This window comes from Fusarium solani (genome assembly GCF_023522795.1).
Source record: "Fusarium solani strain SB1 chromosome Unknown bctg00000001, whole genome shotgun sequence".
NCBI lineage: Eukaryota > Fungi > Ascomycota > Sordariomycetes > Hypocreales > Nectriaceae > Fusarium > Fusarium solani.
In genome coordinates this window covers 1105954-1123615 of record NW_027072156.1, presented here as the reverse complement: position 1 = coordinate 1123615, position 17662 = coordinate 1105954, and the positions used below count along the sequence as shown (strand labels likewise).

Here is a 17662-nt window from a genome sequence, read left to right as displayed (position 1 = left end):
ACCATCTAGCAAAATGTCGTCAGATCGCCCCTGGTCTCTGAAGGTCCTTCCTTTGAGGGACGCTTCTAGTGCAGGACTTCTCTCTCCAGACAGTTATCCCCAAACTCCATCAACCCCCAAAAGTTTAACTCCTCTGGCATCGAAAGTTACAAGTGTCCTGTCGACGACACACTCCGATACTGAGTTCAGGGACGCTCTCTCTCTTCTTGATCAACGAGGAACTCAGAATGATGCCGAAACTCGCCGACGAGTGCGGCTGGACCTGCAAAAAGAAGTTATTGACAGCAACGGAGAAGTCATCGCCGAGTTTGGTCGTGTCGCTGAGGTGGGTTTATTCCGTCTCTAAGTAACAAGATTAATACTAACATACTTATAGCAACTCCGACGCATCAAGACAACCATCGACAAGCTAAACAGCGGCTATGAGGACATGAAAAGCCAGGTTGTTGCAGCCCACGAGCAAACGACGCCAGCACTCTCCGAAGCATCATCACTTCTCGAGCAAAGGAGACAGGTCGAGGTCAAGCAAGACCTTCTAGGCGCTTTCAGGAAGCATTTCATCATGTCTGAGAGTGAGATCGCGGCCTTAACCATGACAGCCGAACCGGTCGATGACCGTTTCTTTGAAGCATTGGGTAAAGCGAAGAAGATTAGCAAAGACTGCGAGATCTTGCTTGGCTTCGAGAAACAAACTTTGGGGTTGGAGTTGATGGAGCAAACGTCAAAGAACATCAACCTTGGCTTCCAGAAACTTTACAAGTGGATACAACGAGAGTTCAAGACGCTGAACCTTGAAAACCCACAGATGAACTCGTCAATTCGACGGGCCCTCAGAGTGCTTGCTGAAAGGCCTTCCCTGTTCCAGAACTGCCTAGATTTCTTCTCCGAAGCACGAGAACGAATCCTTTCCGACTCATTCTATGTCGCCCTGACTGGAAGTTCCCCGTCAGGGACTGAGGATCCTTCAGTCAAGCCCATCGATATGACTGCACATGACCCTCTGCGGTACGTGGGTGACATGCTGGCCTGGATCCATTCAGCAACGGTCAGCGAGCGTGAGGCACTAGAGGTATTGTTCGTCGCCGAGGGTGAGGAGCTTGCAAGGGGCTTGAAATCCGGCCGAGATGCTGAAATTTGGCGCCTTATCGCGGAAGATGATGAGGTTGAGGCCGACTTCAACGCTTTGAAGGCGTTGAACGATTTGGTGGACCGCGACATTTCCGGCGCAGCTCGAGTGCTTCGCCAACGGATGGAACAAGTGATCCAATCGAACGAAGAGACAATCCCAGCCTACAAGCTCGCGAATCTCGTCAACTTTTACCGCATCACATTCCAGAAGACTCTTGGTCCAAACACCAACTTGGTGGAGCTGGTCGAGGGTCTTGAGACGGAGGCTCTTCGCCAGTTCCGGGCATTGGTTAGGGATCACATTGCCACTCTGCAGGGAGAGTTTCAGCATGCTCCTTCAGACCTTGGACCCCCTGCTTTCCTACAAGACTCATTGAAGCAACTCAAGGCTATCAGCAAGACCTATGACTCTTCTCTGTCTGCTTCGGAGGATCGCGAGAGCGAGTTTGAGAATGTGTTGGCGGAAGCTTTTGAGCCTTTTATGGCAGGGTGTGAGAATATGGCCAAGGTTATGAAGGATCAAAAAGGTGCCATCTTTCTCATCAACTGCATATCATCTGCAACAGCATGTTTAGAGCCGTTCGAGTTCACCCGACGAAGGACCCAACAGCTTCAGGGCAAATCAGAGGAGGAGGCCAAAAAGCTAGTCGTCAGCCAGTACAATTTCTTCCGGAAAGGGTCCGGCCTTGATCCTATCTTCTCATTTCTAGAAGAGAACAAGGACAAAGATGCTGGTCCGCTGGACGAGAAACTACTTGGCCAGGCGAGCCAAACCCTGGATGACTTCCTACCATCCGCGCTCATGGATGCTATGGAGAACCTGAAGCACCTTCAGGACTCGAAACTGGCTCGACAAGTCACTGAGGAGGCTGCAGAACAATTCTGTAACGACTTCGAGGAGCTTGAAGAAGTGATTCTGGAGGAAGACGAGGACTCTGCGGATTCGGATTCGGATGAGGAAGAGGGACGGCTTCGATCCGTATTTCCTAGAACCACAGCCGAGATACGTGTATTATTGTCATAAAACGGCAGCAGATGGGTGGCATGTGTCCAAAAGGCCTAGATTTCCATCACTCTCTTACACAAATGCCCCCATAATAATGGTACGGTCAAGCCGCCTGCTGGCATTTAGACGATTAGCTGCATCTCTTGCAGGCGAGCCAGGCTCCATAGAGGTTTCCAAATTTGGTTGCCACGCAAGCAATAACGGTTAATTTCTATGCGTGATATTCTTTGAAACATTTCAGCACTTGCAGCATGGCTTTGTCTCATTTCAACATGGCACGTCGAGAACAGGAATTAGTAGAACTTTGTCATTTCCGGACGAGGCTGGCAATGAGCAATAAGTACCCCGCCACGACAGATTGCGACGGGGGTGGGCAGTGCGAGCGAGACTACGTCACCGCCTGCCCAACTTACTTGCTCTGCCATGTACGAAGTACAACGATCAACTCCATCACGTTTCAACCATCACGGACACGAGAAGGCTCCTGATCGCCAGTCTCAACCACACCCGGCCCTTGGAAACACCCCGATCCGATCACGAAGCGCGATTTTCCCAGCCCAACTCATTGGGCTGACAAAGCTCGGGATTTCCTTAAAGCGCGTACCCACCGTTCGGCATCTGTCCCAGAGCCTGCTTCGACAACGACAAACATCAAAAATAGTCGGCGGACTGAGCGCAACGAGGGCTACGCTCTGGGCTACTATGGTATTGCCCTGCCGCCGGAGCCATGTTACGGAACAAGGCCCTGGCTGTGCTGCAGAAAACCTACGATGATAGCTACCTGAGTTGTTCGACTGCCGTCTACTATGAAAGCCAGGTACGACCGAAAGTTTGGTGTTTTTGACTTTTCGGTATTTTTGACTTTGCTCTAACAATTGCTGGCGAATTCAGGGAAGTGAGGCCGAGGCCATGCGGCACTGGAGGAGTGCCCTCGACCAGATCTACGATTATCATGCGAACCGAGCACCTCCATCATATAGCGTGCGCACCGATACCGAGAAGGCGCTGCAGGACGCCCTGAGAGAGTTGGAACTGCAATGCAAGGAGCGGATCGATCTTCTTGAGGCGCTGCGTGTATCGCGGCAAGAAGAGACACTATCACCACCTCCGCCCAGTGGCAAGTTGATCAAACGACCTAGCCTTCCAGACAACGACAGAGGCCGGGGATCCATAGGACAAGGCACGATACCCGCTGTACAATACTCTGAACTTTCGCGGCCGTCACTTCCACATCGTCCATCGCAACCCCGGCGCACTTCATCGGAGCAGGCTATCGTGGATGGACCCAGCGCATATCTCGACCCAAACGCATCTTCATCATCGCTGCCGAGATCATCGTCGCCCAACGCCCCGAATCTACCCCCAAGGCCGAATAAGACATTGCGATCACCAAGTCCCGAAAAGCATACCATGAGAACCACCCTACGTTCGGGAAGGCCAGGCGACAGGCCCATCAAAACTCGCAAAACCCCAAGACCTGTGGCTGAAGGGCCAAGCAAGGCTGCGACTTTGGCATGGAGCGCCCTCGGTTCCAAGGACAGACTTCTGAGGAGTAGTCAGCCTGAGGCGGGTCCGGCGACTCCAAGCCCAAGCTCTCGCGCTTCCTTGGAACAGGTCCGCAGACCAGCCCCAGTGCAATGGGACAGTCATTCAAGAAGGCTAGTAGTACCCAGGGAGAATGATTTCAATGGGGAGTCATCGAGTTCCACACGTCATTCTGACGAGTACTGCTATGCACGCCCATCCATGTTGTCCGTTACTGCGGCATCAAGTGCTCTCAATTCACTATCCTATCAGGATCTGCCCTCCCCAGACAACTACACAAGTCGGTCCGAACGATTTACGAGCAGCCGAGACAATATCGGGGTGTCGCCATCGCCCCGTAAAGTGTCTAGACATGAGGTGGCAAACGGCGTTGAAACCGCTGACGATTCCGGAGAGACATCGGAGAGAAGAAGTGTCTCGGATGCATATCCGAGTAGAAGTCCAGCACCAAAGAGATCCGGGAGGGCTTTGAAACCCCCGAAACCAAATCCAAACCCAGAGAAAAGGGAACGATCACGACGACGTGAGCGGAAAACGCGGCATGTCTCGACGTCGAGCGCGTCGGCGGATGACACAGGTCGATCCGTCTCAAGGTCAAGACGAGCAAAGGCAAAAGAGACAGCCACTGAGACGGATACCCAAGAAGGCTCCTCAGATGGGTCTCAATCTGGGAAGAGCTCCGACGAGATGACGGAATGGAAAAAGAAGAAGGCAAAGATTTTGAAGAATCTGCCTCCTGGCGTTGACGAGGACGCAGCCAAACAGATCCTCAACGACATCGTTGTGCAGGGAGATGAAGTCCATTGGAGCGATGTGGCCGGTCTAGAGATAGCGAAAAACGCTCTTCGCGAGACAGTTGTATACCCGTTCTTGAGACCAGATCTTTTCATGGGGCTTCGAGAACCGGCAAGGGGCATGTTGCTATTCGGGCCACCGGGAACTGGAAAGACGATGCTTGCCAGGGCTGTTGCAACTGAGTCTAAGTCGACATTCTTCTCGATTTCTGCTAGCAGTTTGACGAGCAAATATCTGGGAGAGTCTGAAAAGCTTGTACGAGCTCTCTTCGGACTCGCTCGGACCTTGGCGCCCAGCATCATCTTCGTCGACGAGATTGACTCGCTCTTATCTCAGCGAACAGGATCCGGAGAGCATGAGGCCACTACGAGAATCAAGACCGAGTTTCTCATCCAGTGGAGCGACCTACAGCGAGCAGCTGCGGGTAGAGAGACTAGTGACAAGGAGAAGGAAAAAGGGGATGCCAACCGGGTTTTGGTGCTGGCTGCAACCAACCTGCCGTGGGCTATTGACGAAGCAGCTCGAAGACGATTTGTTAGACGCCAGTACATCCCCCTCCCCGAGCCAACGACTCGGGAGACGCAACTCCGAACGCTCTTGGGCGAACAAAAACATGACTTGTCGAATGAGGATATCCTCAAACTAGTAGACCTAACAGATGGTGGGTAGAAGTTTCTCGACACAGTTCGACGCTAGCTAACACTCAATGATTTCTAGGCTTCTCGGGCTCAGACATCACCGCACTAGCCAAGGATGCAGCCATGGGACCTCTACGATCTCTGGGAGAGGCCTTATTGCACATGACGATGGATGAAATTCGGCCAATACAGCTGATCGATTTTGAGGCGAGTTTATCGACTATTCGCCCCAGCGTTAGTAAGGCTGGATTAAAAGAGTATGAAGATTGGGCAAGAGAGTTTGGAGAACGGGGTGGTTGAACTGCTTTCCGGCCTTGTATACAACATGTATCTTAGACGTGTGGGTAGACCACGCTCGCATGGGAATGGCGCAGTCGTGGGCAACGTTGGATTCCACGACGCGCACGTCACGGCCGAAGGATATGGGCGTTAGTGTTCTGATCAGGCTGAATGTCTACTATGTCATTTTATATGGTACACTTGTTTTAGCAACGGCTCTCCGTCGCATGACCACTCCTTATCCAATGTCATTTATCGTACAGGGCGTGATTTTTCGCCCGCTACTCCCATCCTGACTCTGATCTCATACCCGCAGCCATACCTGAGTTATACATTTCTCTCATCAGGCCGAGTTCCGATATCCCGACGTGACTCGCAACATCAACATTTCGGCCGTTTAGTCGACATCGCTCGCTGAAGTCTGGGGTTTGCGTTGTTGCTGGGCCTCCTCCCAAGCCTTACGCTTCGCCTCCTTCTTCTCAAGTTCCAATCTCTTCTCCTCTTGTCGCCTATCCTCCTCAGCTTGTCTCCTGGCTGCCCTCCGCTCGTCCTTGGCGGCCTTCTTGGCTTCACGCTCTGCTATCCTCTCCTCCAAACTTGGCACGGGTGGGCGCTCCTCAATGGGGGTACCGTAGGGAGCAATAATGTGCTTGATGACGTGGCGCTTATGTTGGGAAGTCGGCCAGCCGGGGACAATGGCGACAACATCGCCGGTTCGGAGAGAGGAGTTGGGGTCGTGGACGAGGTAGTGCTTGGGGTCGGCAAACCACTGAGGAAGATGGTCAGCAAAACACCACTCAGACGCACAGAGGCTATGAATAGTAGGCAGGAAAGCTCACCTTGTTGACAATCTTGTTCCACTTCTGACCTCCAACTCGGACCTTGACAGTCTTTTCCATGAGACCAGCCGAAACGACGACGCCGTGAAGCTCGTGCGTCACGCGGCGCGCGGCCTTGGCGACTTGAGAAGACATGGCTTGAGGGACTCTTATATCGAATAAATGTCGAGTCAATCCTTTCGAGGGCCAGAGGCGTAGCCAATCCCTCAATTGCTGGTCTCCAGAGCGAGATGTCGTTTTGATAGCTCGCACCAGGAATGGAAGGCTGTTCTAAAATTTGGCAGCCAATAAGCTTCGAGGCTGTGCGGATGATAGCGCTTATGTAACCCAAAATCGCAAAGCCGAGGGCGCAGATGTGATTGGACTAGGCTCTCACGAGACCTCAGCAGTTCACACGTGCTAGGAGCAAGGGAGCGAATTGTCCCAAGGATATTGCGACCGCACACACAATTTTAACTCTGGCTCTTCTCAGCCAGGCTTCCTGAACGATATTTCCATAATTACAACAAATCGAGCATTCCAAGACTCTCAATTCGTTATTCCTCTCATCTTCTAAGCCCATCGTCAGACTTGAGGCACGTGTCCCCCACCATTCGGAGAGTAAACCGCCGACAGCCGGCGATCCGAAGGCTTGGAGAACGAACTCTAGGCTCAATTAGTGTGGGGTCCGTCTTCCTCTTAGCAGGTAAGATTTTGTCAAGGGTTCAACAAAATCGATTCATAGGTACTCTCCCGCCTCCTCCCTCTCTTCTTTCCTCTCTTCTGCATTTGCTCCGACTATATATTTGCTCTACCTCGCCACCTTGTCGTCTTGTCTCAGTCACTCCCACTAACACCTCTTGAGTCATCATCGGGCAAACCATTATCCATCTTACCTCCCAATTCACCTTCATACCTCTCAACCAACATGTCTTCTCCCGAGCGTCGAACTGGAGTGAAGCGGCCTAGTAAGTGCTCAACACACCGCTGGGTTGAAAGACCACTGCTAACATGTTCCCATCAGGAACGCAATCTCTTCCTCCTCCTGCGCTCCCCCAACTGGTCGCGGAACAGAACACGCCTATCCCACCCACCGACAAAGACTCCCAGCGTCTCATCGTCGTTCTGTCCAATGCCAGTCTGGAGACGTACAAGGCGTCGCACGGCGGCACCGGCCGCAATGGCATGCACCGCGAGGACAAGTACTCGTTGCTCAACAGCGACGAGCATATCGGTGTCATGCGTAAGATGAATCGGGATATCAGTGATGCCCGACCCGATATCACCCACCAGGTTTCAACTCTGGCTCCCTGAGTCGGCATTCAACATGCTGACCATTTCTTAGTGTTTGCTGACCCTGCTCGACTCGCCCATCAACAAGGCTGGAAAGCTCCAGATCTACATCCACACTGCCAAGGGCGTGCTGATCGAGGTTTCACCCTCAGTCCGTATCCCCCGAACCTTCAAGCGATTCGCCGGTCTCATGGTGCAGCTTCTTCACCGGCTGTCCATCCGCTCCACCAACTCCAACGAGAAGCTACTGCGTGTGATCCAGAACCCAATCACCGATCACCTTCCCCCAACTGCCGCAAGGTGACGCTGAGCTTCGACTCGGAGCTTGTCCGAGTCCGTGAGTATGTCGAGAGTGTTGGCCCCAAGGAGAGCATCTGCGTGTTTGTGGGTGCCATGGCCAAGGGTGAGGACAACTTTGCCGACTCGCTCGTGGACGAGAAGATCTCCATCAGCAACTACTCTCTGTCTGCCAGTGTGGCCTGCAGCAAGTTCTGCCACGCGGCTGAGGATGTCTGGGACATCATGTAAGAGCGAGCTGCGAATGAGGCGGCCTGGGGGCCGGATGCTGCGATAGACGCCAAATGTCGGCTCGCCCTGCGGCGATACAACATCGTCGTTGGGGCGGGACGGCAGGGCGCTGACTTGGAATGCCTGGGGTGTTCGCTGTCGCTTGTTTTTGCAACCAAAACATGGGGCGTTCAACAACGGGTCCAAGACGTGAATGTCGTCTTGATGGGTCATTTCAACCTGGCCCATTCCTTCCTCTTGTCCTTTCTGTACTGTTTCTTTGCATGTCTGCCCTGTTTTTTCTCCCCTTCTGCATTATGCTTGTTTTGTCTGGATGAAGATCTGAGCTGCTTGACCTGGGTACTTGCACGATCTAACCACACAGCATTTCAATGGACGAAGCACCTGGAAGTCTACATCGCCTATCTAGGCTTTCAGATGCGGGGACGGGCTCGCGTTGAGAGCTGGGGTTGTGGCGGATGGTGGTGGTTTAACACGTGAGGCGCGTTCATGATTCGGCTTGATTTACAGTCATGGCTGATGCGTACTCCGCGAGCCCGTGACGGAAGGGCAGACAAGATGCAAGACAGTTGAAGGGCAAAAGTCATCTGATGGAGGAGGCAATATACCATCTCAAGGTACTACTCAGGTAGTAATGAAGTGCACACTTCCATGTTACACAAACGCATATCATATTATGAACCAAAGTCGAGGTATGAGGCCAGCCAAGTGAAGTCCGCTCCAGCCGCGAATACGCGGCAGGCCCAAAACGGCTGGTGTAGCACCAAGACGCCCCGCACAATGGTCGCGTGGGCGCGCCGACCTTTGGGGTGAGAGTGTGGGAGGGGATGAAGTGATGGACGCATGAGAGATGGATACAGGGCTTCGAGCTCAAGGGTTATGCCGTGATACTGACGATGCCGAGGTCTGGTCTGCCTTGTTTGTAGCCAAAAGAAGAAAGAAAAATCGTAATACTCCTGCCACGACAGGCTTGCTTAGGGCCTTGGGCTCTCTCGTCCAGTCTGTCGATGGTGGATCTTGGGATTCAACGCTTACTGGGTCTCGCGAGGTTCGCATATCCAACTCCTACGGGATGGTCATCGAATAAAATACCCCCACGCGAGCGTGAGGTGTGAAGGACAGGGAATCCGACCCTCATTCGATGAAGAGAAGAAGGGGCTAGTCAGTGAAGCGACCAGAGGAGGCTGGTGAGGCGGCCATGTCTGGTCTGGATTTTGTGATGTGGCCGGCAGGCCCAGAGACCCTAGACGCGTCGTGTCTGTTGCGCGATGGCATTCCCTGAGGTGGCTCTTGTCCTCTTGTCGAGAAAGCTACTCTAATGGGCCAGGTCAAGCGCAGAGAGGCCTTATCCTATCCAATGTGAGGGTTGATAAGGTAGCCGAGGGCCCGGGGTTGGCCGGTGCAGGCCGGGGGTGGAGGCGCCGGTGGATGCCCGGTGGAGCGAGCCGGGCGGCCGTGAGTCCAGCCGTTGTGCTCGACGTGGTCACGCATCAACGACCGAGAGTCATTGGATCAGTTCGCACGAGCTATTCTCCGATGATCGTACATAGTACACCATCTTGTGCTGTCGAGTACGTACTGCATGTAGCATATCATATCCCCCCAATGCATCAGGGCTGGACATTAGGTAGGGAGGTGGTTAGTGCTGGCTTGATCTGGCCGCGGGCATGCGGTCCTCATCATGATCGGAATGCGAGCAAAAGGAGGGGCAGAAAGAGGGGTATGAGGGGGGAACGGTATCAGAGCCATGACTCTGGAGTAGTCTGGCTGCATGGTCACGAGAAGAGACAAGACAGAGTTGTATCGCGGAGGCGGTTTTATCAGATGTGAGGGAATTCCAGGCCATGGCAGGTTGGAGGGTTTTGGAGCTCTGGATCATCCGAATTCGTCTGTCCATCCGTCCATCCCATCGTCTGGTCCAATGCCTTTCGCCGCCCACCCAACCACCCTCTCATGGCACGATGCCCCCCTCTAGCTGCAGGTACCGAGCCGGGACAAGTCGCTCCTGGACGCTGTACATGAGATTTCATCTATTTTTGCAGTGTATTGTGATTGATACACAGTCCTCTGCTTCTCTGGCTTCGAAGAGAGCAATCAGGAAGCAACTCGAGGAGCAAACAGGGAAGCAAATGCTTGCCAGGATACAAGACTTGAAGGGTTCAGGGGTGATCATGGGCGGGTGCTGCCGGATGGCGCGGGGCTAGCGAGCGGGCTGTTAACTCAAGGTACATACCCACCCACACTGAGCCCAAGGCCCTCAGGTACCAGTCAAGATTACACAAGTGCACAATTCCAGAGGGTTTTGGTGCGTGCTTGCAGTGCACAATACCCTATTTCCTGGTTCTTGCTCGGGGCTAGCCACGCACTCGTCTCCAGGTACCTACCCTCCAGCGTGATGTGATGCGATGTGATGCAAGGCCCACGCTCACGCCAGGGGGGCTATACCGGCTACCTCTTTCTGGCCCCTCTATGGATGGATCCGGTAGAGCGCGAGAGGGTCAGATGTCAACGAGTCACAGAGCCACAGTCACAAGAGATGCAGAATGGGGACGTTATGAGACGCGGCGGGAGGGCTGGCTGAGACACGCACACATTGGATCGCATCAGCTCCAGCTCCAACACCGTCTGGCAGCGGCAGTTACAGTGACCTAGCATTAGCTGGGCACATCAGCAGCAGCTCAGTGATCAGTGGGAGTGGCCAACAGCACGTAGCCCGCCATGGGTCCCGTCCTCACGACACCCTCTGTCTCTCGGTTCTTCTCTCACTCTTCCCCCAACCTTTCTCCCTCTCCCGTCTCCCCCGACTCTTCTCCTCTTCACAGAGTCTCTAGAGTCTCTAGTCCACAGCCCTCCTAAGCAATTGCTCCGTCAATTGCTCCTATCATCTCGCAGCAACAAACATTCAATCCTCGTCACTCACAAACTACCTAACGCAGAGGCGAACCCTCGGACTGGATACCCAGGCATATCCATCCGAACGTTAACATCTGGACCTACCTACGCTAGGGCATCTAACATACAATCGTCCGCAACCTGGCGCATACACCAACACCAGGCACATAAGGCCCTTTGCACTTCTCTCCTACATATACACCCGGGACGACAGGAATTTCTGGACAAACTCGGGGACTGGTCGATCGATACTGCGGACCCTCGTCTCCCTTTTCAGCGTCTTGCACCCTTGATCAATCCAATCTCAGTCAGGTTGGGTGTCAAAGGAGTCATAACAATTGCCCGACAGGCAAGCGAACGACGGACAGCTCAGCATTTGCCCAAGGCAAGCTCCGAATTACGGATCCATCCTTATTTTTGGTTCCCTTCACGGCCTACCGCGTCAGTTGCCAAGTCATTCACCTCGGGGCACCGATTGGGGACAGCTTGATTCTTGCATCTCGCCTCTCAATCCCTACCCTCTCATTCTCGACCGCCTTCTCTCGCCTACTCCGCCACTTCGCCCGGCCACTTTCTTCTCCTGACTCTCCGGTCTACTTAGCACCTCTTTGCCTCATTCTTATTACGGATATTTCCTTGTACTTTGCCAGTTTTCTAATCTGCCTTTTTTTCGACTCTCCGGCCCTCGGTTTCTTCTCTTTTGTTGTTTGTTACTCATCCTCCTTCAGCCCTGCCTTGACCGATATTCTGTCTCCCCACCAGGCCCCCCTCCCTGTTCAGCCAGTCAAGCAGGAGCAGTCCATCATTTTTTTCCCTTCGACTTTCAAGCCTTTCAAGGTTCCATCAAATCCAATCCGGCCAAGGCACCCGAGCGGATACCTGAAAGCAGGCAACCGATCGAGTCCTGGCTGTTTTACGGACTCTATAAGAGATCATGACACTACCTTTTGTTGAGGTGTCGCACCTGGCATCGTCGTCGTCCTTCTACTCGGCCATCCTCGCAACCCTTGGTCTTCGCTTCCTGGCCGCCGACCGCGAACAGACTTCGTCGATTGGAACCATCACCTACGGAATCCCGGGCGGAAATGCCAAGTCTGGAAGCAAACAACGCAAAGCCCTAACCGACGGACGTGGTGACGAACAACATGGCGGCCAGCCAGTGCTGCAGATCCGCGAGGTTACCCATCCTTTTGAGCCTGTCAAGCTCTCGACATTGGTCCTCGCCGCCCCGTCCCCGGCTGCAGTAGTCGAATTCCACGACGCTGCTCTCACCGCAGAACCGTGGCTGTACATCGAAAACAATGATGACCGAGCCTATCCCGGCGGTCACAGCCTGAAGCCTCGCTTGGGCCTCGACGGCGGTGAGACCCCAACGCGAGCAACTGTTCGCGACCTTGACGGCAACACCATCCAGGTCGTCTACATGCAACCCATGTCCCCTCGCGACCACTTTGGCCGTGTTCTCGAATGGACCTACAACGGATCCACACATTTCTCTCATTCGCAAAGCACCTATACTCATTCGAAAAGTACCTATACTCGAACTCGCTCCAAGTCCCATTCCCATGCCATCACGGAGGCCCGTTCTTCCTCGTCTTCTATCTCTAACAATCAATCGCCCTTTCAGCCTCGCCAGTCACCCTCCAAACACGGCCCCAACACTGTTACCGCTGCCGAGATGACTCAACGAGCTGCTGACCGTGACGAGACGGACCCTGTGTCGGTTTCCCCTCGTCAGAGCTCCAACAACAACGGCCTTAGCACCACTACTGTTGTCGGTGCCCTCCTGGGCGTCGCTGCGGGTGCAGCCCTTACTTACGGCTTTGTGAGCAACGCGGCCAAGGAACGAGAACGCAAACCCCGACAGGATTTCGAGCCTCCCAATTTGCCACGCCGTTCTACCTTTCCCGAAAAGGCACCATCGGTTCACAAAATGCACCAGGAAGAACGCCGAATGGTATACGGCGATTATCCTCCAAGGACGTCTCTTCGTGGCGGCGAGTACCCTCAAAAGGCCCTGCCATCCCGGGCAGCCAGCGCCTACGAGGGCATGCCATACCCAGACGGATACCCTTTCCGGCAACCCATGTATAAAGAGGAATATGCACCCCGAAAGATGTCTCATCCGGATGATTATCCACCAAGGAGGCTTGGTTACATCGAAGACGAGAGCAGCGAGGAGTCTGAAGACGAGCGGCCCCCTCCCGTGCAGTATCTGACAGAATACCCTCATGAAGAAAACCCTTGGGCCGAGCCTTCTCGCGCCAGGAGCAGGAGCAGAGCCCGAAGTGTCGCTAAAAGTACCGCCAAGAGCACCGCCAGGAGTATCGCCGCAAAGAGCACTGCTGCGAAGAGCACTACCGCAAAGAGCACCGCCAGGAGTGTGGCTCATTCTCGGGCCCGGTCCCCAAGCCGGGCTCCAGATGAGGAGGAATACGAGACGCGCAGCCGACACCCATCGAGGCGTCCCTCAGTTGAGGAGGTTGACGAGGTTTATGAGAGTCGCACTCGTCGTTCATCCAGAGCTCCCCATGACGATGGATTTGATAGACGGAGTCGACGTGCATCACGACCTCCCCTCGATGATGGCTTTGACACTCGAAGCCGACGTTCATCACGACCTCCCCCTGACGATGGTTTTGAGACACGAACCCGTCGGTCCTCGAGACCCCCTGTGACAGAAAAGGCGCGGAGCGTCCGCAGCCGCAGCGAAGCGCCTACCAGCCGCAAGTCGGTCGTGCTGGCTGATGATCACCGCAGCCATGCGGGGTCTCGTCACAGCGGCGTGCCCAAGTCGTCGCACTCACGCTCCCGTCGAGCGACGTATGACGACGAGCGCAGCTACGTTTCTGCCCGGTCACGCCCATCCTCACGAGCGCCTCGACGAGGTCATCGACCCGAGGTCGAGACGGAGATTCCCGAGGCACCCGAAGTGCCTGAGGCGCCTGAAGTGCCACGACCTTTCGACCGGCCCATGCCACGAGCTCCCGACTACACGACCACTAGAGCTCCCGACCCTTACCAAGTACCACGAGGTCGTATTATTCATGAACATTCACGATATCCTCTTGCTGATGAGGCACCACGAGCTCACAAGGTTTACGAAGTTCCTGAGGTCCCTGAGGTCCCTGAGGTCCCCGAGATCCCTGACATTCCTGAGATCCCAGATATCATGCCGAGGAGTCGGGCTGCCAGCAAATACGGTGTGCCCCGAATGGCCACGGGGCGCGAATACCCTAACACGGGCTACTCAAGCAAGGCCCAGAGCTACATGTCCGCCAAAGACATTGCTCTCCCCATGAGCGGCGTGGGCAGCAGCCATGCAGCATGGGAAGATGACGTTGTCAGCGTTGCTCCGAGTGACAGCATCAGCTGCATCGGAAGCAAGATGAGCCGACGCCGCAAAGTACGATAAATGGAAGATTGACGATGACGAGCATTAGACATGAGAAATGGTTAGACGACAGACATTATGAGTTTGAAAGATGGATAGAGTGTGAACCATGACTGACATGGGACGAGGTTGGTTCAACAGCACGAGATGAGTCGAGACTGATAACATTTTGGTTATGATGCCGGCATGAGAATTGTAATGGCTTTCACAACGAAGGAGGCTTGGATTCTATCTCTAACGCAATTTTTTTTTCTTGAGTTTTCTGGGAGGCGTTTGGGAACGCCATCATCATCTACGGCGTCATGGCATTCATTGCAGCATTCCATTTGTTGGCTTGATGAAGGGAGGATATGTGGTTGGCTATTCTGTCGTTTCTAGACCAGGATGATTTGAACGAGGAGCTGCAGCTTTGAGAAGACTGGATACAACAAAGACGCACGCACACGCTCAAGAGAGAGATCTATCAGATCAGCAGATAACTTACATATCAGAGACACCACGCTCAGCAGCAGCATCAGCAGCATGATGATATACAGAAGAGACACGCACAGAGTGCCAGTCCGGCGGCCTATTGCCGTGTCAGCAACCGTCCCGCTTTCAAGTTTCGCATGCCTGTCCTGTCCCGCATCGTCTGCAAGATGCAACCCACTCCGTGACACTCGACACTGCCCTGATCCAACATCGCTGGTGTTGGATGTGGGGGTCAATGTGGACGGCGTCGCATAGTACATGCTAATTAGTCGATAGCATCTCATAAGTCCACGTACCCAAGGAGATCCCACCCCTCCTCCACAAATTGGTCACCGATGAAGCGGATTTTTCTCACGGTTAAATCCCTCGATGAATGGGGAGAGCATCAGGGAGCAGAGAGGCAAAAGAGACGAGCAGGGCCAGAATTACTAAACCAAGGCACCTCCGCTTCTCTACAAGAGCGCTTGTCCCGCCTCGAAGCTAAAGTGGATGACTCGCCCACAGACAAGCCTTTTGCCGTAGCCTCTTTTGTCACTACCACCTTGATACTACTGCAAGACTCACACTCCGATTCTCGGCCACTTTTTTCACATCCCTACCACAACGGCGCCGCCTCAAATCGTGAGAAGCAAAAAAAAGTCGATTCGCCGCATTCAACTCACACTCTGTCCCAACGTACAGTGTAACACTTTCTAAAGCACAAGTCTCGAGTGGGATTTATCGATATTTCAGATCTTGGACGACTTTTTGTGTAAAAATTCTTCGCCATGCCTGTGATTGAACTCGGCGAGTCTATTCCTCCCGACACGGCGCATGTGAGTTCAGCAAGACGTGCTCAGCGTGCATATTTCATTATAGATGGGCTGACTTGATACGTGTAGGCCGTCAGCGTCTCTCTACCTACTTGGAAGGCCAACGTCGGATATGAGGAAGGTGAAGAATGGGTTGTTGGCCGCATGACAACGGGCTACCCTCGGTGAGCCAATCTCCTGACTCACCCCCAAGTCGACCTGTGGCCATTGACTTACATCATTGTTCAATATAGCTTCTTCGTCCATAGGGGTATTCAAGCCTTTGCAAAGGACATCGTCGCTCGCCATGGCCGACCTGGTCAACAGGCCATGCTCTTCCCCACGCCCAGAGTGGCGAAGCGCTGTCTCGAGTTCATCCGTCAACGTGCCTCTCCTGAGATTGCGCGCCAGGTTGACACCATTGACTTTACCCTGGATGGATCCAAGGAGCTTTCTCCTCAGCTGAAGAAGCTGTCTTCCACCATCTCAGCCGTCCTCTACCCTCAGGAGGCGTTTCCCATTGCCAAGCAGTACTGGCAGCACACTGGTGATGGCACATCTAGCAGACGTGCCGAGTTCTGTCACAGGCTTTTCCAGGATGAACTCTTGATCCCAGTTGCGGCTGCGCAGACTCCTCCTGAGACTGCTAGCAGGCCTTTCCGCGGCCCCAAGCGCTATCAGCGCCCAGGCTCTGTCGACGGTGTCGTGTCGCATATCCCCAAGCCACCCTCTCCTCCGGCTCCCGTCGAGTCCCTAGAGAGCTCACGCTTCCTTGAGGAGCGCTTCGGCAGGAACCTCGAACTCTCCATGGTCGAGCGCGCCAAGTCGGCCATCCGCAGGCGCATCGCCGGTGCCATGGCGCACGATGTTGACCTCCACAACGGTCCCCTGCCTGCCATGACGGACAACACCCGCGGCATCAAGACCCTCGAGGAGGCCGATGTCTATCTATACCCCGCCGGCATGAACGCCATCTTTAACGCCCACCGTGCCCTTCTCAAGGCGAGAGAGCCGGCCAAGAGCATCAACTTTGGCTTCCCCTATGTCGACACCCTCAAGATCTTGGAAAAGTTCGGCCCCGGCTGTCTCTTTTACGGACATGCTTCTGCTGCAGACCTGGACGACCTCGAGAGCAGGTTGAAGAACGGAGAGAGCTTCCTCGGCCTCTTCTGCGAGTTCCCCGGAAACCCCCTCCTTACATGTCCGGACCTTGCGCGAATCCGGAAGCTCGCCGACGAGTACGACTTTGCCGTCGTGATCGACGAGACGATAGGCACGTTTGCAAACATCAACGTCTTGCCCGTCGCCGATATCGTCGTCAGCAGTCTTACAAAGATCTTCTCTGGAGACTCCAACGTCATGGGTGGAAGTGCCATTCTCAACCCGGAGAGCAAGCACTACCGCGCCCTCAAGACGGCCATGGAACAGGACTACGAGGACACATACTGGCCCGAGGACGTCATCTTCATGGAGAGGAACAGCCGAGACTTTGAGTCGCGCGTAGAGCGCACCAATGCCAATTCAGAAGCTATCTGCGAGGTGCTACGAACGCATCCCGTCGTAAAGAGCATCTATTACCCCAAGTATAACGACTCAAAGCCTCACTATGAGGCCGTCCGCCTTCCCAACGGGGGTTACGGCGGTTTGCTGTCCATCGTATTCCACCACAAGGCCCAGGCCCAGGCCTTCTTTGATGCCCTGCCCCTTGCCAAGGGACCCAGCTTGGGAACCAACTTTACGCTGTGCTCGCCGTACGCGCTGCTCGCTCATTACCAAGAGCTGGACTGGGCTGCGCAGTTTGGTGTTGACCCCGATCTTGTCCGCGTCAGCGTCGGTCTAGAGGAGACAGCAGAACTTGAGAATATCTTCCTAGGTGCCCTGAAAGCGGCTGAGGCTGTCCCAGTGTCGAGCTCATGATGGAACGAGACCGTTGTAGATGATAGCCCTGTTCTCCTCCCACTCCTCCCATGACACCTCGTGTCTATATTCCCCAAATTACGCAATTATGGATTGTCATACAATCTGAGTTGTCTATGCCAGGATCTAGTCATGTCAGTCTGATGTTGGCAGCTGGGAAATTGGGA

At 54.1% G+C, this 17662-nt stretch overlaps 6 protein-coding genes across 6 annotated transcripts; 5 read left to right on the top strand and 1 right to left on the bottom strand.

Moving 5' to 3' along the window:
• Window positions 1-13: 13 nt before the first annotated feature.
• Window positions 14-2152, top strand: MRS44_002454 (uncharacterized protein; the record flags this gene model as incomplete). Its single annotated transcript, XM_065622833.1, has 2 exons — window positions 14-325; window positions 377-2152. 2 exons carry the CDS (start codon window positions 14-16, stop codon window positions 2150-2152), a joined length of 2088 nt encoding a protein of 695 aa, XP_065478905.1.
• A 709-nt stretch (window positions 2153-2861) lies between these two features.
• Window positions 2862-5412, top strand: MRS44_002453 (uncharacterized protein; the record flags this gene model as incomplete). Its single annotated transcript, XM_046272544.2, has 3 exons — window positions 2862-2951; window positions 3026-5135; window positions 5192-5412. 3 exons carry the CDS (start codon window positions 2862-2864, stop codon window positions 5410-5412), a joined length of 2421 nt encoding a protein of 806 aa, XP_046136557.2.
• Window positions 5413-5788: 376 nt separating this feature from the next.
• MRS44_002452 (mitochondrial 37S ribosomal protein uS17m) lies at window positions 5789-6365 on the bottom strand (the record flags this gene model as incomplete). The annotated part of the gene is made up of 2 exons (XM_046275144.2): window positions 5789-6160; window positions 6231-6365. 2 exons carry the CDS (start codon window positions 6363-6365, stop codon window positions 5789-5791), a joined length of 507 nt encoding a protein of 168 aa, XP_046136556.1.
• A 772-nt stretch (window positions 6366-7137) lies between these two features.
• On the top strand, window positions 7138-8030 carry MRS44_002451 (uncharacterized protein; the record flags this gene model as incomplete). The annotated part of the gene is made up of 4 exons (XM_065622832.1): window positions 7138-7177; window positions 7234-7502; window positions 7555-7687; window positions 7765-8030. The coding sequence occupies 4 exons, from the start codon at window positions 7138-7140 to the stop codon at window positions 8028-8030; spliced, it is 708 nt and encodes a 235-aa protein (XP_065478904.1).
• Window positions 8031-11856: 3826 nt separating this feature from the next.
• On the top strand, window positions 11857-14337 carry MRS44_002450 (uncharacterized protein; the record flags this gene model as incomplete). Its single annotated transcript, XM_065622831.1, has 1 exon — window positions 11857-14337. The coding sequence occupies one exon, from the start codon at window positions 11857-11859 to the stop codon at window positions 14335-14337; it is 2481 nt and encodes an 826-aa protein (XP_065478903.1).
• Window positions 14338-15554: 1217 nt separating this feature from the next.
• Window positions 15555-17495, top strand: MRS44_002449 (uncharacterized protein; the record flags this gene model as incomplete). The annotated part of the gene is made up of 3 exons (XM_065622830.1): window positions 15555-15602; window positions 15669-15763; window positions 15848-17495. 3 exons carry the CDS (start codon window positions 15555-15557, stop codon window positions 17493-17495), a joined length of 1791 nt encoding a protein of 596 aa, XP_065478902.1.
• Window positions 17496-17662: the final 167 nt, after the last annotated feature.